General features: G+C 40.7%; 1 protein-coding gene across 2 annotated transcripts in view; it reads right to left on the bottom strand.

The window, feature by feature from the left end:
• EPB41L4B (erythrocyte membrane protein band 4.1 like 4B) overlaps positions 1-22,889 on the bottom strand; it is a 180,720-nt gene that overhangs the window by 114,905 nt on the left and 42,926 nt on the right. For both annotated transcript variants that reach the window (XM_072851334.1, XM_072851335.1), the window contains exon 2: positions 10,247-10,351. In XM_072851334.1, coding sequence (XP_072707435.1) covers positions 10,247-10,351 — 105 coding nt within the window. The remainder of the gene's footprint in view (positions 1-10,246; positions 10,352-22,889) is intronic.

Below are 22,889 nucleotides of genomic sequence, written 5' to 3'. Positions count from 1 at the left end.
AGACAACAGTGTGGAGCCCATGGAGGTGGATCCACCTCAAGACCAAGAACCACCAATGGAAGTGGGTCTACCTGCCACAGGGATGACCTGGTACTACACCAGCGCACTACACCTGGCTCCTTCCGTGAGATCGTACGGACGGCGTTGCAGGAGCGCCTGGCCGACTCCCTGCCAGCAGCCCAGCATCCGCACCCAACATTAGCTGGGAGAAGACACACTCCATGGACTTCCCGCAGGCTCACCTGCAACATCGCCCACCAATAAACAGTTCTTTCATTGATTGTCAAAGGGTTGTGTGGGCCCTTCTTTCCCATCCCCCCCCTTCTGAAGAGGTGCCATCTCTTCTGCACTGAGCCCTGAGGGAGAGCAGACGAGAGGGCCTGGTTTCCATCAAGCTGCTGCCTCCCCCACATGGCAAGAGATATCCTCATCAGCTGTCCTGCCTTTACACCCCACCCCCCTACTCCCACCTCCCAGTATGGTTGGTAACCTAATGAACTGACAAGAAGTTTATTTATCTACAGCATTTTTTTTTAATCTGACAACTACTTCTAAGTTTCCATAAATGGAAAAGGCACACAAGACTTTTCCATAGGATTATGTTCTCTATGGAGAAATCTGTACTTGCACTGAAAGACAGTTTTTGTCGTCCACTAGCGGATGGGGTAGAGGCATTAATAATGATCTTAGAAGTGTAGGGAAATAAGATGACATCAGGTGAAAACAATTTCTGTCACATTCCTAGAGTACAGAAGTTCTCAAATATGCTACTAACATCTGGCTGATACCATGAATAGAGGCAACTTCCCTCCGAATTAAAAACCAAAAATGCTGCAACAGCTGCTCATACTGATACTGTTATAGATGTAAGCTAAGAAAAATATTTAAACATAAGCAGTATTTGGAAGAAAAAGGTTTTCTGTTCCTATGATGCAAGAAAAGTACTAGCAGTATGCCAGCAATTGTCAGTATTTCACTAAGCAAGCTCCTAAAAATGTTCCATTAGAGATGAAGACTCTTGTACACTAAATTCAAAGCTGCTGACAGTAGCTTTGTTTTTTTCCTAATTCACTTTTGTAAAGTCCTTACAAACAGCCCATGGTACCCTGTGGTCCGCAATTGCAGGCTGAAAAAGTACTCTAGTATGTAATCATCAGAAAGGACCTCAAAAATCATAACTATTACATATATCTCAAATGCAACACAGATGTCTATATTTCATGCCTGTTTAGAGCACAAAAAACCTGAGGAACAGATTAGTCCCTATTCCAGGAGTTCTGTTTTCTAATCACAGTGCGCCGAGGCCCAGATGCAGAGCGTTTTCTTGGTGCTTTTCTAGAGGCAATAAGCAGTCAGGAAGAGAACCCTACCTGGACACAGGAAAAGCACAGGATGACATCAAGTTAAAATGCTCAAGGCCTACAAAATAGCCATTTGAGGGAACCACAAAAAGGACAAGCAAGTCACATATGCAATTACCATGGTGTCAGAAATAATTTGAAAACAAGAGAAAATTTTGCAATGCAATGTTTTGCATGAACCTCCATGAAACCAGTTCTTACTATTTCTAGTATGCAAACAGCCTCTGAATAAATGTATAAAAGAATGTGGCTGGGGGTACCTCCTACCACAGTTTCAGTACAGAACAGCTCCTGAAAGCTTTGGCCTTGTCAAAGCACTGGGTTTTGTATTTTTGGGTTTTTGTTTGGTTGGTTGTTTGTTTTGTGTGTGGGGTTGGTTTTTTTTTTTTAATAAACTGATACATCAAATCAAGAAGTCTGACGTTCAGCATCCAGTTTCCACCACTACATGATGTAATAAACCTCTTCAATGTAGCCACTAGTTTCAGCTGGCTCTTGCAAAAATCTCACTGTATGAAGTTCCACATGTCTTCCTTTTGCAATCAAGGACGCCTACAAATACTACTGTAAGTTATAAAATGTCGATGACTATTGCAAACATGCTTCTGTGCACTAGCAACGCTAGGCACTCAGTTGTCCTGTGCCACCTCCGCAATTCACCCTGTCTCCCTAGAGACACCCTGACCACTGTTATCAAGAGACAGTAAAGCCCTTCAATGTTCACCTCCACAGTTGGACTGACTCAGCTCTAGCTTGCACTCCAGTGAAAGGTTCCCCTTTTCATGAAAAGATCCTCAAATGCTTCAGCTATTCTTATCTCCTGCCCTTCCAGAGTTCTTGATAAGACCAGCAACATGATTAACTTTAAATGAAGGAGGAGTACTTTTCTCCTGAGTCTTCTAAATCTATCAGTCAAACATCCCATCTGTGCTGAAGCTTGCTGTCCATTATTCTTCTGTTGCAAACACTGCTGTTCTTCTGAAGAATCCACTTCCATCTTTACTGGACACACTCTGCTGACCCTTGCATGCTTTTGTGAAACCACTCAAGTGCATGCACCTTTTTCCAGTGACCAAGTGTAGTATCAGCTCATCTTTGCCATAGCATAAGAACGTTCAGTCACTGTTTTTTGTGGACTCCAGTTTTATTATCCCCATGCCTTTGTTTTTTCACCTCGCTTACTTCTGTTTCTAACCTTTAATACTTGAAGCAATATGAATGTTCTATGGCATCCATTCTGAGAGCACTAAGCCTCAACCATGAAAGTAAATTTTTGGCCAATTGTAACTACTGTACAGAGCAGAGCAAAAGCTAGTCTAAGGCTTTTAAGTGACATGTGCTCAAAACCAGCCATTTGTGTCTCCATATGCACTGGAATTTTCCTGAGCACAAGCTCTGTAAGTGGAACCGCAACGTTTCAAGCCACACTTCACACCTCCAGGCTTTGGTAAGGCTCTGTGAGAGCAACACATCCCTACATACTTACTGACCTTCAGAGAAGGTTTGTAAGTATGTTGGGAAAACCTACAGCACCCTCAGCAGTGACCATGAATTAAAACACAGTTTTGGCTAACAGGAAGTGGTAAATAAAATTTTATTTGCAAAAAAGCCTAATTGTCTTATTTTTGTGATTTATTTTAACTTAATTAAGGCTAACAGATGAACACAAGCAATTGGAGGCTAGTTTTTTCCAGAAAGGACTCACTTAAGACTACAGCATAAAGTGTCAGTAGCGTCGGTTAAGACTTCAGTTCATCACGAACAGAAATATATCTGTGTTGTCTTAAACTGAAATTTGTCATAAGGACACTTACAAAGAGACAAACTGCTAGGAGAGCATACACTGAACTCAAAAGTAAAAAGATCTCAGTGACACCAAAGGCAGCAGAATTACACCTCTTTGTTCCTACAAGGGTCACAGAGCCACAATTATTTGCAACTGCAACAAAGAGGCTCTGTTTAATTAAAAAATATTTATTTCAAATGTATCTGTGGCATATGATTTCAGTTGGATTTAACACCACAGAAAGTCTAGAAGGATTTTTTAAAACAAACTGGTTTTAGCAAGGATAAAATTTTGCCTCCTACAGTTCAAAACAACATGAAAATTTATTTGCAGAAACTCCTTCCCATTCTGCCAAGATCTGCCCTTTGATCTTGATTTTGCAGAACATGTATCTTGTTTTCAGAACATACCTTGTAATTTTTATTCCAAACTAATTGCCAAGTTGCTTAAACAAACAGCTAGCTTTTAATGAAAGAAAAGTGTAATCTCCTAACAGGAAAAGGCTGCTACACAGCTCTTGCACCTGCCCATTTCATACTCCTGAAAATACATTTAGGATCATACCGCATATGGATTACTTTAAGACTTTTTTTTTCATGGCTTTTTACAGTAACTAAACATAAAATTATTATGACGTGTATTTCAAATCCTGTCATGGTAACATTTTAATTATGACCATGACTATTAAGACTGAAAGATAAAACCGAAAAAGAAAAATCCCAATTACAGTATTATTTCTGGACACAAAGCAGCATATCAGAATGCAACATAACCAAGCTATGGCGTTCATGAAAGCCTTGCCTGTCCCAGCCTGAGTCTGCACAGAGCCATCTCAGAAGCATCCTGATATGTGACATGGCTTATCTGTAGTCCAGATAGACTACACATGAATAATGGAGAGCTATATGGACATCTTTCAAGACCATTATCCTATCTTGATTCATATACATATGATAACTTACTTTGGCCCAAGGAATATGTTGCTTCGCAGACCTGAGGTGACAGAAGCAGAACTTATAATTGAACATGAACACAGATAATCACTACCACAGAAACCAACACGACATACAAGATTACTCCCTTTCTTTTCTCGGCAGTGAAACTTCATATCCTGGAGCGAGGGGAAGCAAACCACAAAATTACATAAAACTCGCCCTGTGTAGCATAATTCTCATTAGATTTATAATACAGACAATGAAAGCTGATGCCACTCCAGATCAATTCTAGCAATAAAAAGCAAGTTACCTTTAATTTTGAAGCCTGTGCCCAAACACTCAAAAAATAAACTGAAAGGATTTGTAACAAACAGGCGACAAACCTGACTAAATCTCTAGAAGAAAACTAAGGAAATCACTTCAGCTTATGCTCCGACCATGCACAAAGACAAAAGAAAACAGCAAAAACTGTTTGCTGTCCCGGATAGACTGGAGACTTGACTGCTCTACACTTAGAAGAGAGGTGGAGAAGCATCACTGATAGACAGTATCACAACCACCTGCCCCGTACGCCTGCTTCTCAAGTCTGTGCCAGGGAAATGGTCTCCAGCTCTCCTGGAAACAGCAAGTGCTACTGGAAGACTAAAAACTGGAGATGCTCTGGGAATTCTTAGTGTTTTGGAGTCTCCCACCAAATATTCACAGACTGCTATACAGCCTTGGACAGCCGCAGCTGGAAGTAGTCCTTCATCAGGTGTTCTGCATTGCTGTGGAATCAGCCACATTGCCTTTGTCCGGTTGCTGAACTGGCGTTTGTATCACTGCCACTATTAGTAACTGAAGCACTACAGGATATTGTTACCTGTACAGCTCTTAGGACCCTCCAGCTGTGACTGGTATTTGCTGTTCTGGGCTACAATCCACAGACACACATCCTGCAACAACCACAGTCCCAAAGAACTCATCATCCAGAGGAACAAGAGAGATTCAGGGAGGGGAAAGAGTTACAGATGAATTTCACAGTTTATTCATGGGGAAATGGGATGTTTCTACCAGAAGCAGGAAAGCAAACCTTTTGCATTATCAAAATATTTACCAGTCTCCCTTTCTCCCAACATTCAATGTATTGAACAAGAAGGCTTTTCCCTATTTTGTTCTGCCTAACAAGCACTTGTTGTTACAGTATTAAGCCACACATGAGGAAAAAGACTCCTGGATATCACACTATGAGGCTAATTGACTGGTTTGAGTTGCTCATTTTTCCACATCCCTCACACCCTTAAGAAGTCATAGCAGTAATATCAAACGCAAGCAGCTGAAAAACCTCTCAATTTGAATGACAATGAGCCTTTAAAAGAAGATTCAGATGCAGCAGAGGCAGTCATGAAGCACCAAGTCCCTCCAAGGTCCTGACCCAATACCTGCTGAAACATCCAGGACTCTAGTTCATGATGTGTAGAGAAAACAAAGGCATTCAGGTATTATTCTTTGTTGTCCAGCTTGCTTCACCCCCTACCTCACACTGCATTGTTGAAAACCTATGTCGTGAAGCATACATGATCCCAACCATCCCAGAAAAACCTGGCCACAAGGCCATCTTCCATAGAGGTAAGGATCTCAGTGTCTGGATCAGTGGGTCCTGACACATTGCTGCTGGTCTGGGCAACACAGTTCTTGCCTCTTTTTTTTTCCCTTCTATTCTTGTACTTGGAACACTGCTTTCACAAAAGCCTATTTTAGTTTCTACACACTCTTCTCCATCTCCTCCCTCCACTGTCTTCTCGCCTCTCACAGCAAATGAATCAAAACCCAATTCAGGAATTGGTCAATATCGAGAAGTTCAGATGAAAACACAGCTTGCCAGGACAACTCACTGCAGGTCGGTGCTGGCTCATCTCCCCAGGGAACCCTGGCCCCCATCATAGCCGTGGGCACCTGCAGGAGGCACGGGCTGTCCTCGCACAAAGGTCTTGCTGTACACACACTGTAAATCTAGTCCTTCCTTCTAGTGTCAGATACATTGGGTGTGTGCACACACACTCAAAATGGCTCAACTGGCTGCAGAGTGCAATATAGCTACCCAGCTGGGAAAGACTGTTCCATATGGACCTTCTTTAAGCCAAGGGGCCTTTGTGACATTACAGATCGGACATAAAGGACTTAGAGGATCGCTGCAAGAGACATATGTAAGAAAAGTGATATTTTAATTCTTTCGCTTCCATGCATTCCTAACTAAAGTTTCACACCTCAAGGATTATAGCAGCTCATTTGCAAAAAGCAAAACAAAAAAAAAATTAAGATGTATCTTAAATCTTCTTCCCCTTCAATTACTCTATAATTATTCTTGTGATCAGAAACAAAATCGTGAGGGATACTGAAGTGAATTCCAAGCTAATCGACATGGGCAATCCTTCTGTTCTGAATTCCTGTAAAACAGGGGTGGACTGGAAGAGTATCCACGTTTTGCTATCACAGGACAGACAACTGGAACAAAGAATGCAACTGTAGAAATGGCGAGATCTATATCCTGGGAGAATCCTAGAGTATGTTGCAGCTCATAAGGAGCTGTAAACCACAGAAGCCCTTTTTCTTATAGTGATCTGGAATGCGAGGCAAAGAAAGGACAAGCCTGAACAGAAGATGAGTAAACATTAGCTACCAGCAGCCTAAAATAAATGTCAAGTACTCAAATCAACCACAGAATATGTTGCACATGACCAGTTCCTGCAAATATCAATAAAATACTTCCCTCATGGCAACTCAACTTTGATAGTATGGTCTCACAAGATTTTACTATTGCTATTTCCAACCTTGACTACAGCTTTCAAGGCCTCCTGCTTTGCTAGAACACATCCACCGTAGTAAAAGTAATTAAAAACCCAATAAGCTTTACATTTCTGCTAAACCCTTGCAGAGACCTCCTACGCAGGAGTGGAACTACTGCTGAAGTCCTGTAACAATTAGCTGCACAAGAAATTATTTATTTGATTCTCATTTCCTTCCTTTACTCCTCCTTTCCCGCTCTTTCTCTCTTCCCACCCTTCCACAAACAGGAGGTACAAAAAAGGCAGAGCAGGGTTTTTATTACAAAATGATGGAAATATTTGAAGGGCCTTAGAACGTTCCCAGACTCACTAGAGCTGTCCTAGAGCAGTGGTTTCCAACCTTTTTTGATGGCGCAAAAAGTAAAGAAGTTTTTGAGCATACACCTCCAATTTATGCGTATTTATTTATAAATTATATACATGTCCCACTGTACTACTATATTATGTACATCATAAAACATACACAAAAGCAGAAATTAAAAAAGGATGAGAAGGATGAAAGAATCACCACTAGAACAGCTGCAGAGAACTAAGTCTCAGGAGTTTTGTTACTGAGTCTGGTAGAAAAAAGAGCTAGTCCAAAGCTATTATAATGCAACTACAGTAAGATACAGTTTTATTCCTCACTATAACCTATCAATTGTAATCAGTCAAGGTGCTGAGCATCAGCAGGCAATGTATCTGTGCCGCTTTTTAAACCTCATTTATGAATAAAGGTTTTCCACTAGATCAAGTTCTTCCACACACTGACAATACTTAACAACCCCTCTCCCCCTGAGTATTTCTACTTTTGGAGTTAATACCAGATAACTTAAAACACAACAGTACACACAGCTTTGCTTGAGAATAAACTACTAGATGATTGTCTACATCCTTCTATTCATGGATGTCTTCAAAGAGCACAAGATACAAACTGATGCAGAGTTCACTGAATAGGCTTTACAGTATTTTCTGCCTTACTGACATCTTGCCTTTCACAACTTTATGTTTTTTGATTGTATTGAAAAATTATTTTTTTGGGGGTAGTAAGGTATTCAAACAAAGTTTTTTTCTCTTTCAAAGAAGATAAGCTTTAATCGTGATTTTCTTTTCTCAGTCACAGCTATCAACACTGCTTGTCCTGCTCTTTGGCAAAGTTACAGGACTGCAAGAAACAGAGTACACTCAAAAGCTGCTGGCCTTGGAGCACACAGAAGCAATCTCCACTATTCAAAGACTATTCTGTGCTCTCCTATTTATAATGGTGGCTTAAAGATGTTCAGCACTTAACAATACATAATAAAGACAAAGGCTTAGAGCCTCAAGGAGTTTACACAAATTTAATCTCCCAGTCCTGCAATTGCCACTGTGTGGCTGGGCTGACACTAAGCAGAAGCACATGGAGGCTATGCTTTAATTGCTATGCAAATGAAATGAGTGGGTCACAAGTTCAAAACAGACCAAGGAAGGCTGTTAAAGCATGGAACCTTTTTGCACAGGGTGCTGGGGAAGATAAAAGTTTGTGCCTTGAAGCTCTCTAAGCTCTACTCTCTGCCCAGCTTGCGCCAGACAAAAAAAAACCCCGAAACCTCAAATGAGAGCTTTCAGCCTTGCACTCCAGTGAAGGTGAAGAACTCTGCCCCCAACACTCCTCTAAATCCAGGAAACTATAACCCTACTACCAAAGCCCTGCAACCAGTGCTAGCTTTTTTAGGCCCCCCAGAAGCTGTTCACAGCCCTTACCCCTCTTGTACCTGTAGATGCCATGATTTACTTCCCCCGCTAATACAGAGGAAAGAAATAGCATACAAAGCTAAAACACTTGCGTATACAGGCACATTTTGCCCTGAACACCAGGGATAGAGCTATCTACGGAAAATACACATGGCTCACAACTCTGCTTCATCTTTCTTACCATTCAAAAGAGCCCTTCAGTTTTGCAAATATACAAAAAAATGAGCATTCTCTGCTTCCTCAGCCACATCTTTTGCTTCTGATCTGCCTGGTTTCTTGCTAGGAAAGGATGTTTCGCTCTCCCTTTCTGCTTCCCTTCTTTCAAAACATTACAGAACTCCTTGCTAGGTAACTATTCCTAGCTATCAAGTTCCCAGTTAGGTGATTTGACAATCAGTGACAATATAATCTGCTTTTCCTATTATGAGCAGGCTCTGCTCTATTAGCTGTGTCCTTATGATCAGGTCCATCATAAAAGGACACACAATTTATGTAATATAAATTTTATCAGGAACACACACTAAACTTCCTAAAAACCCCAAACCTATTATGGACATACTTAATTCAAACATCATTTTCCAGTGATAAATACATATACTTAAATTAACTGGGATATTAGGATAATGTTTAAATAGATAATACCAGTTTTCTCTTCCCCAAAAGCATAGATTCCCTTTCTCAATAGCAAGTTGTTATAATATCTGGACAGGTTTCCTGTTTGTTGTTTGAAGTCATTGGTAAAACACAGATAACAACGCAGCTGGAAAAAATATGATCTGACCTATAATCACATTGACCCATGCTTGCTAGAGAATAAAGCTGAGAATTCTGAGATGCTAAAGTTAGAACCTACTTTTCACAAGATGTCAATATTGCAGCTACATTTTCCCATTATTTTCTTCTAATAGCACAGAATACATCTGTCTTCTGTTGCTTTATGGAAAAAACATTTACATACTGACCAGATAACCTAAAAGCAAACACTTATTTTCCAAGTCTGTATATTGTCTATCCACAACGCAGGTTGCTGTCATACTGATACCTCAGCATGTAAGGTGAACAGACAAAGTAAAAGATTAAATATACAGCAATACAGTTTAATCACAAGATTGCAGTCTTTTAACCCTATTTTATTAATATGTCTATCTACCTGCATCTGTACATATGTTCCTTTCTTTTTTTGTTTTCTTTTACCTGTAGATGCTGGAGGTCATTGGATAGAGGTGAGAAGGAAAATTTTTCTCTATTGCAAATGAAACTAAATCTACAGAGCAACATAATCTGTGCATGGAACAGCAAAGACAGGAGTTACAAAAAACCCTTGCTTATAAGAGATTTAACCCATTTTTAATACCATGAGCCTAGTAAACATAAAGCACATTTTTCTTTACCTACAATTATTTTCACTTACGTGTGATCAAGTCATGTGCATATCACATAAAATAAAATGACACAACTCATTTAGAGGATTTGGCTTTATGTGCAAGAACCAAACATGATTATCAGTTGTTTCAGCAGTATATCCTCTAATGCCTATGTCTCTCCATGAAAGCGCACTAGTAATTCACTTATAATAAGCAACACAAACTACTGCAGAACATAAAAATTAACTGAGGTTATACTTACTGTAACCTGGGAAGCATCCATGAATTGTAGGCCAAAGTAATCAGTTTCCACAAGGTCCAAATGATATACAATCTGGTCAAACAACTCCTGTCCCTTGGCATTTTTCTGTAACAGAAAAGAAAGTAGTTTTTTTTGTGGGTGGGTGTGGGTTTGTTTGTTTGGGTTGGTTTCTTTTTAAGTTCAAACGGGGGAGAGGAGATGCACAATGGAAAATAATATGTAAATAGTAATTCTGTTTATTCTAAAGAACTGTATTGACATTTCTTTTTATTTTCTTCAAGAAAGATACAGTGACATGTTGTTCCTGTTTGCAGCTATTCCAACAGCATCAGACTTCGCTCTTGAAGAAAACTTTCAACATTTGCTGTAACTTAAAGTGTCAGAGAGAAAGGAAAGGCTTATGCCCTGTAAGTGTCCTAAGTCACAGAACCAACATTTTAAACCCCAGGAAGCCAAATTATCCAGTAAAAGCTTGCTTGACACTCTGCCTGAAATCTGCTGGCTGTTTATTACATCTCAACTGCAGTCATGCAGTGCCATACCACCACTCAAACTGCAAAATAATTTCTGGACAGCTTGAATACTTGAAGAGCACTGTGAGGAAAATCAATGGGATTTGATAAGAATCTTTCAATAATGTTGCTAATTGCAATCACATTTACAGCCTTTAAATGGTGAAACAAAAAAGGCAAAAAAAAAGCGCTACAATTCTTACTTGGCATGCCATCTGAAACACATAGGCATGGAAACAAAACTAACCCCAATCATGGGCTACAGGTACTAGTAGAAAAGTTAGCTGATCTTAAAGCTAGGCTGCATTGGCCTGTGTACTTGTTCTGACGTTAAGCCAAGAATTTAGATACCCAGTGCTTCAACTTCAAACACCAGAAGCAGCAAAGCTTGGAGGTTACAGGTAGGTAGGAGGAAGAGGGAATAACAATCCAATTTTTCATGCAAATCCTGTTGTATTACTTGGGGAAGTAAGTTTTCAAGTTCCTGAGCAAAAAAATGCCTTGGCTAAAAATACATGAGATGATCATAAGTCTCAGTCATCAGACTCATTCAGTCTCATAGGAGACTGAAGCTACAGGTGTATTTTATACAGGAAAGTACAGATCTGGAACCAGTTTGGTGCCTGCTGTCCCTCATATACCTTTGAGGATTTTTAAATTTTATTTTTATTTTTTAAAGCTCTAACATATTAGGCATTCCCACTTCATCCCAAAATGTAGCAAAATTCACTGATTTCAGCTGAAGGAGAGCTAAACAGCATTCAGTTCCTTTATTCTGGCCTTCTGCACAAAAGCAGCATCAATCATAACATGCAGAACTCCTGTCCAGGATTCCAAGCTGTCTAAAATCTGTCTTCTCCAGCAAAAGACAAGATGAAGAGTTTCATCTCTATTTTTCCAAGAAAGTCAAGCAAGCTCAGGTGTAGGTAGCAAATTTTCTTTAAGTTGAGGTTTTGGGGGTTTTGTTTGTTTGTTTGTTTTTTTCTAAGAAAGCAGAAGCACAGAAATCAAATCTTACCAAATTTCAGGCATTAGGAGCTCCATTAAAGCAAGCTGCATAAAAACTTAAAACAAGCATTAAATTATCATCATTGTTTTGGGGGGGAGGGGGAGAGGGGCAAGAGGTGAATAACAGGCATTCTTAATCAAAGTTCAACATGCTACTGAAAGCAGATGAGAATACAACAGCTTCTTAAAGCAGTATTGCTAAGAAACCATCATCTTTAGATGTACAATAATTGCTATAAACCAAACAAAAAGTTTGCTAAAAAGTATCCAGAACATATTTTCTCATATGTAGTAAATTCAGCACTTGTTAAAAGAAGCCAAACCAAAGGACAACAGAATTTAAACTGATTCTGCTCAAATGAGGGAGGAGAAAACCCTCCAAAGCAATAAAAAAGAAATGGCAAGACAGGAGGAATTCACAAAACTAGGAAAAACTGATCTGATGCCCTGTGATCACTCTATTCCCGGTTGCTTGCTTTATGGCATTAACTACCAGTATGTTTATCTTTGACTGCCACACACCCAATAGAAACCAGAGAGAGCACACTCCACCTTCTGTACCCAAATAGTAGTTAATGTTCAACATGTGTGTTACACGGAGAATAGCTCTGCACTGCACGGCTAGACCATAAAATGCAGTATTACATACACAGCTTACAGGAGATTATAACATTTAACTTGTCACTAAATGAGCTTTCCCAGCAACTCATACCATTTAGATGATACAGCTGCTGCAGACAACAAATTGCTGACAAAAAACTTTCTTTGAGATGTTACACTAAAGGGGGAGATAAAAGTGAGTGACACCTTTCCTCTACTAACAGTAAATGATGACCTGCTCTCCTTTCCTCTGCCTCTTCACTGCCTGACAATCTAGGGAGTCAGATTGCAGACGGATAAGGTGGTACCTATGCATTGAATGAAATGGGTGGTATAGGCAAAATAGAGGGGGTTTTCTGCAGGAATTACATATGCCCACGTGCATAAAAGTGGTCTCTAATGGAAAAAATGTCCATATTATGAGAAACTTCTGATTTTCATGGTCTTTTCCTCCTCCCCTCCTAGATAACGCAGAAGCTAAAAAAATGCTTCCTTTATCAAAACCTGGTACCACATAAAGAATACAAAACTGATTTCATACAAGAAAATTGTCATAGATCTAATCAGTTGGAATTTAACAAATCACACTTTCTCTACAGACCCTCAACTTGTGCATATTTTTGGAAGATGCATGTAACAAATAAAAACAACCTTAAACTAGGAATATTTTACAGCCCTACCTTGCTAGACAGATGGTTCAGAACTGTCAGGTGTAAAAGACCTGAGTAACTTCCATCTCAAAAAAGGGAGTATATGTCAACAAACAATATATACATACTATTATATACAGAAAATTATTGTTGCTATGAAAATTATTGCTATGAAATTTATTATAACTGGGAACAGTGCTGTAAGGAAAGCTGCAAAACCTTGTTTGGTTTTGTTTTTAAAAACCCAGCAATTAAACCACTGCCAGTTTCTGCTGGAGCGTTCCTTGGAACCGAGGAGAACGTGTGAGCACTGTGAAACCTCACAGGCCCCCACTGGGGGAGCATTTCAGATGTCCAGCTTACAAACAAAACGACAGCCACAACCCAAGGTAAAACTGAACTAGTGTGAGGCAGTCACTTGTGTTCCCTTTTGCCTCTTTGTCCTTAAAGAAACACAGAAAGACTGAATTACACTTAGAGGTTGGGAAGCTCCACGATAATGAGCAACTACTGGGAGAAAGGAAAAAAAAAGAAAAGGTGTTTCTCATGTCAGTCAGCTCTGTCCTGCCTGACAGTCATGCCACTTTCCTCCACTCTGTATCCTGGAAGCCTTTCTCAAATAACTCCCCATCATATTTTCTTTGGGACCATGAATCACGGCATCAAAGAAAATTCTTACGTTTAATGAGGACTTATTACTGGGTCCTCCTACAAGGACTCAAATCGGCATTGGAATAAAGCACCTTGTAGAGCCACAGTGACAGCTGCATGGCCCACATTTCAAGTAGGCTAAATTTTTAGCTGCCAAAGACTTCCAGTCTCAGGGAATCTATGGAAATTCCTGTCAGCTAAAACCTGACAAAACAAAGATCAACTTATCTAATTAGAAACTCTTCCAGACTGGACACGTGAATAGGCAAGAAGTTTTAACATGCTTTTGGTGGGCATGAAGGAAAGGGCAAATTCATCAGCCAGGGACATTTTACACCAACTGGCTCTGTCCAAACAGGCTGATCAGTGTTGATTTTAGCTGTTCTAGAATTGTTTGAAAGGTTCTGCCCAAGGGCATGAAAAGGGGACAGAGAAGCCAGAAAAGTCACAGTTTAGTGCAGATACAGTGCAAGAATGCCATTGATCAGTCTCAGAGCACACAGAGCAAAGCTGGAGAGATTCTGTGCACACCTTCCCTGAAGTGCAGTATGCAGCAACCAAGCACAGTGCATTACACGAACCCAAGTGGAGTGGCTGAAATTGTTCAGTCATACTAGAGAGTTCAGATTACAGCATTACAAATGAACTATTAACTGGTTTCAGAAATAGTTGAAGTTGTGCTTGGGAAAACAACCCGTCAAATAGGCAAGGACTACATGAAATAGCCTACAAGTTGACAAAATGATAACAAAAAAAAGGAAAATAAATTACTGCCAAGAAAAAAGTCAAAGCCAATTAACTGTAATGTGTCCCAAACTGAATAGTGAGTAGTAGCAGAAATGAGTAGGTAGGGCACATTTAGTTTCTTTTTCTAAAGAAACCACAGGATTATGTATTCTGCAATACGTCAAATATTTTTGCAGAGTGGGCTGCTATGATCTCATGGTGACAGACACCAGGTTTTAGCTTCTAGTAAGTTAGGAAGGGAGCACTTGTAGCTAGCAATCGTCTGCTCTGCAGGCCTGATACTGCTCTATTCCAATGGCATCAGCATTTCCTCTCCTTGGCATTTTCCTGGAACAGGGTAGCTCAGTATGTTCTGCTCGGTCCTCTTATACCTGAACTGTTAACAACTCATTTTTCAAACCTACAACTAAGGCTTTATCTGCTGGCCGTATTGCTTACTAGTGAGAACTTGCTTTGCCTTTTAACAGTCACTGGCAATGTTGTTTCCCAGCATTTCAGACATACTATGGGCTAAACATGCATAAAGCCATCTGGGCTTCTAATTAGTCTTGACTCCTGGTGCTTGTTATCATCTGTACTTTAACTTGCTTTCTTCTACATAGTCAAGCCCTCAGTTTCTCAAACACATTCACCTGTACTGAAAGAAAGCAGTATTTGCATAATTTTAAGCATAACAATGCAACTCCTATATTCTTATAAATCTGTTAATTAGGTCTCTTGGGAAGAGCGTGGGACAGACACCACGCTCTGCACCCTCTAAGCTTAGTCACTGGGGGGTCTGTGAATACAGTGAATCCATCCTTTGTATCATGACTCTTGTAGGCATGTCAGACTTGGCTCATAACTAAAAAGAGCTAGATATTATACAGCACAACTGCTATGATATCTAACAGCTTCAGCCAAGTACACAGCTGAGGCCATGACTGGGCTTGCAAAAGCTGCACTGAAAACCGTGCTATCCAGCCCAGCAATGCTGCTATAGTAAGTATTGTCAAAGACAGTAACATTTTTTCAAGTTCCAGTTTCCATGCCGCCATCTGGAGATGACACTCTGCAAAGGGCATGCTGCTCTCTCCAAACTAGCCATGACCTTGGTGCCTGTCCCATCCTCCTCCCAGGGGACCTAATGAACAGATTCATAAGAACATGGAGAGTGTTGCATTTTTGTGCTTAAAATGATGCAAATATTGCTTTCTTTCAATATACAATAAATTCAACGTTAAGACTAAAAGAAAAGCAAGTTACTTCTTAATACATCATATTTCAAATGGGGCTAACTAACTTGCTCAAGCTCCTTGAAGATATTAGGTTATTTTCTTACCAGTCAACCACAGAGTCAACTTTTCAGTTCTGGCTCCAAGATCACTTAAAATATGTCACTGTTCAAATGACCATTACGCCTCTCACCCTGTCACAGCAGTAACAGCAGCATTGCTTCAGAGCCTGCTACTGCATGCCAATTATGTTTAAATGTAGTACGGACCACAGAAACAAGCAGCATTCCTGAACGTGCTCAGAAGAAAATGCAACTGATAATGCATGTGAACTTTCAGCTGAAGGAGAACAAAATTTATTCCAACCCCTTTGAGAAATTGGCTAAAAACAAGAGCCAAAATCACCTTAGAATCCTAGAATCCTTTGGGTTGGAAAAGACCTTTAAGATCATCGAGTCCAACCGTTAACCTAGCACTGCCAAGTCCACCACTAAACCATGTCCCTAAGCACCACATCTACACATCTTTTAAATACCTCCAGGGACGGTGACTCTACCACTTCCCTGGGCAGCCTGTTCCAATGCTTGATAACCCTTTCGGTGAAGAGATTTTTCCTAATATCCAATGTAAACCTCCCCTGGCACAACTTGAGGCCATTTCCTCTCGTCCTATCACTTGTTACCTGGGAGAAGAGACCAACCCCCACCTCGCTACAACCTCCTTTCAGGGAGTTGTAGAGAGCAAGAAGGTCGCCCCTCAGCCTCCTTTTCTCCAGGCTAAACAGCCCCAGTTCCCTCAGCCGATCCTCATAAGACTTCTGCTCTAGACCCTTCACCAGCTTCATGGCTCTTCTCTGGACATGCTCCAGCACCTCAATGTCTCCCTTGTAGTGAGGGGCCCAAAACTGAACACAGTAGTCGAGGTACGGCCTCACCAGTGCTGAGTACAGGGGCACGATCACTTCCCTACTGCTGGCCACGCTATTTTTGATACAAGCCAGGATGCCATTGGCCTTCTTGGCCACCTGGGCACACTGCTGGCTCGTATTCAGGCGGCTGTCAACCTACATCCCCAGATCCTTTTCCACTGGCCAGCTTTCCAGCCACTCTTCCCCAAGCCTGTAGCGTTGCATGGGGTTGTTGTGACCCAAGTGCAGGACCCAGCACTTGGCCTTGTTGAATCTCATACAGCTGGCCTCGGCCCATCGATCCAGCCTGTCCAGGTCCCTCTGTAGACCCTTCCTACCCTCAAGCAGATCAACACTCCCACCCAACTTGGTGTCATCTGCAAACTTACTGAGGGTGCACTCGATCTCCTTGTCCAGATCACTGATAAAGATATTAAACAGAACTGGCCCCAATACTGAGCCCTGGGGAACACTACTTGTGACCAGCCGCCAACGGGAGTAAACTCCATTCACCACCACTCTTTGGGCCCAGCCATCCAGCCAGTTTTTTACCCAGCGAAGCGTACATCCATCCAAGCCATGAGCAGCCAGTTTCTCCAGGAGAATGCTGCGGGAAACTGTCAAAGGCTTTACTGAAGTCTAGGTAGACAACATCCACAGCCTTTCCCTCCTCCACTAACCTTAACCTTCCCCTGCAAAAAACCCCAAAACAATAAAAAATGCCAAACACATACACACACCACCGAAACCCCAGCCCTTCATCAGGAGACAAAAAATCCCCTGAATGGCATTTATTTATAATAACCTTGAAAGCACACACACTTTGCTTGCAGTCATTTTTGTCAATGCCCCAAACTAAAATTGCTTATTCCTGAGCAAAAGAAGCTTATGAGCAAAGCAAAAAAACCCCAACCAACAAACCAAGCCACTTCCTTCAAATTACCCCCAAAGTCCATGATAAAACTAGGACTCTCACAAGTCACATCCCATCAAGAGGATAGAGGGGAACCTCAAATAAAGAAACAGCACACTCCCATTTAAGTACATTCTCTCTGTTGTCAAATTGGCACTAACAGTGCAAGTAAGCTGGGTTTCTGCGACTAAGATGCCAATGAGAATTTGCAGACAGATATTAAGGAAAAAATCCCCAAACAGTGGGTATAGTAAACCTCACTATTGCTGCACAGCAGCATTTCTCAACTCTCATCTCTCCACCAATTATTGGCAAGAAGAATCAGTGTTCACTCCCTGCTAAAGAAGATGGAAATAGGGATTAATGACTGCAAAAGACAAGTAGCACCTCTGCTCCTTTTCACAGGACAGCAAGGACTGAAGGTAGAAAGTCTATAGAACTGGTATAGAGGAGAAGCCTGAACAAGAACAAATAAATAGATCACCATATTTTACATGTACCAGGCAAGGCACTACATAAACCCGAATAGCACTGGGCTTCTAGTCACATCACGATACCTTTACCATGCTAGCATGACACTGGCCAAGTCTCTCGTATCAGCCTAAGCCTTCTACCCGCTATGTAAAGGCAGTCACTTGTGAATACAAAAACAAAAATGAAAAACAAAACCAAGAAACCCAAAACACAAAGAATTAAGGGCAGGGAAGAATAATATGCTATTTTAAAACTCTGCAATAGGAATGAAGAAAAGATTTTTAATTATTCATAAAGTAAAAACTCATTGAGATGAATCAAAGGTTGGAATGGCAGCACAGTGTTGAAGAGAATACACAGAAAATACAGCAGAGAGGGAATTACCTTACATACAGAACAATCACTAAAGAGCCCAAAACCATGCCAAGTAACCTGTTGGGAAGATGTCATATGTACAGCAACACTTAAAACATAAAACAGATTCAAGAAAGTAAGGTGAGATTTGAAGGGTGAGGATAGGGTTTCCTTTGCCTTTGCCAGTTCATCCATCCCTGCTTCCAGTCACTTCCTCCCCCATCTCGGAAACACATTCTGCCTCTTCCTCAAGTGGGCAAGTACAACAACAAGTGGACCAGCTTTGTAAAATGATCTGTACAACACTCACTTTTTCTGAAAGCTGGTTTTGCACAGTTTTTTTCAACATCTGCACTTTTACTAACTGAGCTTTACAGTATAGCTCCTCAAAAACTAATTGAGGTAGCATACCTAGAGCCTCAGAAGTCCATTTTGCTGGTGAAAAAAGGAGCGTGAAACTATCATGTCTCAAGACCTACATTATCTGGAAGGGAGAATTTCACCACTTCCTTAGTTTTTTCAGGGAAGATGTCAGGGCTGCCCCATGCTGGACACAGCTGGCTCCAGCCACCTCCACAGTGGACCCACTGGCCACTGGTGGTGGTGGGAAGGAAGTGGGTACAAAAGCCAGGAGTGAAGGAGTGGATTTGAGCCTGGGAAAGAGCTGTCTTTATCTTGACCCATAAGCTTCCTTGTTCCTGTTTTTTCTCCATATTTTCTTCCCTTATCCTGCTGATGGGGGGACTGAATGAGGGGCTGGGTGGGAGCCTGGCTGTTGGCTAAGGCTAAACCACCACAGTGGGGAAACCCTTATGCAGGGCAATTTTACATTTCGATCAAGTCAGCAGTCATCTGAAGGGCATGCTGTCTTTGAACAGCCTTTAATCTCTCCAAAAGCTACATGAAGGGCAAGCAGATACTACTGCGATGGGTGCCCTGTAAGTGCAATTACTATTGGCAACATTAATATCAGCACTGACATTTTTATTTTATTGGACTCAGATGAAGGTGTGAGTTTCTGTTTACTGTCCCTATCACCTACGTGTACTACTGGCAACACAGACCCCTTCCAACAGAAAAGCACTGTCAACACTTCTAAATGGCATCCTCAGGCAACAGATAAAAAACTACCAACGGCCACAGAACAAAGTAGTAAAAAAAATCCTTACTTGTCACTTTATTTTCTAGAAGTGGGTCCAGACTCCTGTTATTTCAGATACAGACAGGTAACTCCATCACATTTCTACACTCAGAGGCACAATAAAAAAACCCAGTTATTTGTATGGAAGGAAGATTCTTTTTCACCCCTAGACTGCCAGCTCCCTCTCCTGACGTGTGTGAAATACTACATGCATCTCAGGTTCAAGCACACAGCTGAAGAAACACAAAGTAGCTAGGAGAGGAGAACAATGCTGAGACTTCTTAACCTATATGATTCCACTTGAGGTACAATTTGCAGTTCTGCATCCCCGGAGGAAGAGATAGAACCAGGTAAAGCTAAGCTATGGGTGTTGAAGTGGCACCCACCTCTAAGAGACGACACCATCAAAGACAACACATAACGTTACGCTTCCCTTGCGTGACTTGCCCATTGCGCTCCTGCACAAATCACAGTGGGATATAGCTGCCATTTTACTGGAGAGCTACAGAAGATTCTAGGTAATGACTTTAAATTGCATTTGAGAAATAACACAGAACACCGGCATAAGCTAAGTTGACCTAAAAGAGAACAAGGAGAAAGCGGCAAATGCTACTAGAAGAGAATCCCAGGAGAGTTTAGCAAAGACTCTCCGCTTTCGTATGCTAATGGAAGTACCAAAGTTTCAAAAGACATCTTTGCTTTCTTATACATCTGCATTTGAATGCTCCATGAGTAGAAACGGTTTTAAATAGATGCAATTGTACAAACAGAATTTTCCATATGGACACTTTTTTCATATACATTTTGCATGTATGTGTGCCTGACTCAGCTTTTTCCAATTTTTTAAACTTGTTTTTAAATAGGACACTTATGACTGTCTAAAACAAAACAGTTTATCAATAAGGCTCTACTGGCAACCTTCCTCTGGTATACACAAAGCTAAGACCAGCAGTAATGCCCAGTTAGATATACATACAATACAAGCCAGAAGTACTTTATATAAAGGAAGCCTGCAGGGTCCCTGCTATCCCAGCCAGCCAAGTCAGAGGTTCTGTTTCAGCTCTTACCCAAAAGGTTTGTCAGTGCAGCTGTACTGCTATATGCCTAGTAAAGAAGTGCCTACAGGGGGAAGTTACATCAGTATAACATCACTACTGATTTAAACTAACAGTGCTTTCAAACCCCCTCCCCACACAAACATTCACTTACGGGCCACACTGTACAGACTGGTACAGGGCCTGTCGTGCCAAAAGCTGTTTCTCCAACGCTGGGTAATGGGGCAAGGAGGAGGCCACAAAGCTGTGCTGTGGCTGGGAGGCAAAACCTAGAAGGGCTGCTCTAAGAACAGACATCTTACACAATGCCTGATAGATCATTGCTTTTAGGGTATAGAACAGGACCTGTAAAAGCAAAAAGGTGCAGATTCCTCTAGAAATATCACATCACATATGCTGCAGGAATTTACTTTTATGTATGTCTGGATAAAACTAGAAGTTCCTTAGAACCACTCCTCTCTTATGGCATAAATATTGCATACTGTTTATGCTCACATAATTCACATTCAGTTGTTTCCATATATATTTTTTAAACTTAAATAATACATAATATTTGTGGCACTTTCCATAGCAGAAAATTAATTCCACATGCATGCTAACATTAGCATTAATTACCTATTCCCTTATCTGGCACAAAGTCTTATAAAGTGCTAAACCGACCATATAAATCTTATTAATTATTGATCACCCCGACAGTCACAGTCACTAAACGAAGTTCAGAGATGTGAAACATAGAAGCAGTGACCACAAAGGGAGTTTAGTACTTGAGGACAAAGCTCTAAGGTGGTCCTTCCTCAGAAGCTCTACAGATTTGGAATGCAAAGACAAACTCTTTTAGAAGTTACCTATTTATTCAGCCAGCCAACAGACTTCAGCACTCTTCACTCTTTGTTCTTTCATACACTAAGTCACAGGACCTCTCCAAAGAATCAACTCCAATTATTTGCTTTTCTCTGAAGAGAATCAGAAATCTGGAGATTCAGAAAAGGCAGTAAAACCCTTAAACTGCAGGTTTATAATCAGCAGTTTAAAAGCAAGAGAAAGACCAGGGAGATTTGCCACTAAAAATATTTTATTTAGTGGGCAGCCAGGAAGACACAATTCTTTTTAAACACAAACATAATTAGCCAAGTATATGCAATTAAGGAAGATCACTACAAATTACATTTCTTTCTGGAAAGACAGAAGATGCAACAGGAACAGGCATAGGGTTTTTATAAAAAACCCTCACTAGTATAATTAAAAAAAAAAAGTTAGAGTAAATAATAGTTCAAGCTTATAGAAATCATCTCTCTCAGATGAGGCCACTGCTCAGTGAAAAAAACCTAATGCCAGACCTAGGTTTATTATATTGAAAAGAAGACCAGCACTCTAATCTCCTCGCTGCTGCAAAAGAATTATATGAGACAAGATAAATTCTCATCATGCTACAGAATTTAACTTCTTGCTCTGCTATAAATATTCAGATCTGAAGAAGAAACGGACATCTTACAGCACTGAAATCAGCATGGCAGTACAACATTCTGCTTATCTTCATTCTGAAGAATGAACAAGGACTGATGTATTTGGGGTTTTTTTAATTAAAGAAAAAACACATTTAAGTTAGAAGTTCTGAGTGTCAACATGAGGAGCAGAAAGACTAGGTTATAGCTAAAATTGATTTCTTTCATGCCAACCAACAGATCATCCAATCAAGTTAAGTAAGAGGCTGAGATGATAAAAGTAGTGATTATTAACAAAACCTCTGACCCCATACTTAGTATGCAGAAAAGCACAGTATTGAACAGAATCTGGAAAAGTGACGTTTTCAAAAAAGACAGACAGAAAAGAGGAACCAAATCCGCACAAGTGCCAGACTTTTCCCCTGTCAGGTTCCCTGCAAGCTGCAATTTTTGCTGCCTGCTTGGAGGGAATATCATATGCCAGCACTTCCTTCGGATGTACTTTGAAAGACTGCCTTCAGAATTGTGTAGACAAAAATACAGATGAAAAGGAAAATACATGATCAAAGGTACATGCTACATGTATATACATTCCAGAGAGTATAGATAGATTAGCAATAGTTAGAAGGCTACCCCGCATATGGTTTGATTTGAAAATCCATTTGCAGCAGCAGGCTGCAGTTTTCAGTAATTTGCAGGAAGTTTGCAGGAATTTGAGTTCTGTCTTTCACTTTGAGGTTTGGCTGCCCCACCTGTCTCCATGCCATTAATTGGATTCTGGCCATTTACATGTCAAGGGAAATAAAACAGAATCCAAAAGACTACAGTGGAAATTAAACCCAAGCACCATAAAGGAGTAAAAAAATAAAGTATCAGCTTTTCAGCTTGCTTATTTTACCTGTGTATTAACAACACCTTAATAGGAGCTTACACTCTTGATTCAGACCACCACACAAACATAGGAAAACTTTGCTA

Source organism: Ciconia boyciana, chromosome 2 (assembly GCF_034638445.1).
Source record: "Ciconia boyciana chromosome 2, ASM3463844v1, whole genome shotgun sequence".
Classification (NCBI taxonomy): domain Eukaryota; kingdom Metazoa; phylum Chordata; class Aves; order Ciconiiformes; family Ciconiidae; genus Ciconia; species Ciconia boyciana.
The sequence above is the reverse complement of the archived record's forward strand: the minus strand, read 5'-3'. Positions and strand labels throughout refer to the sequence as shown.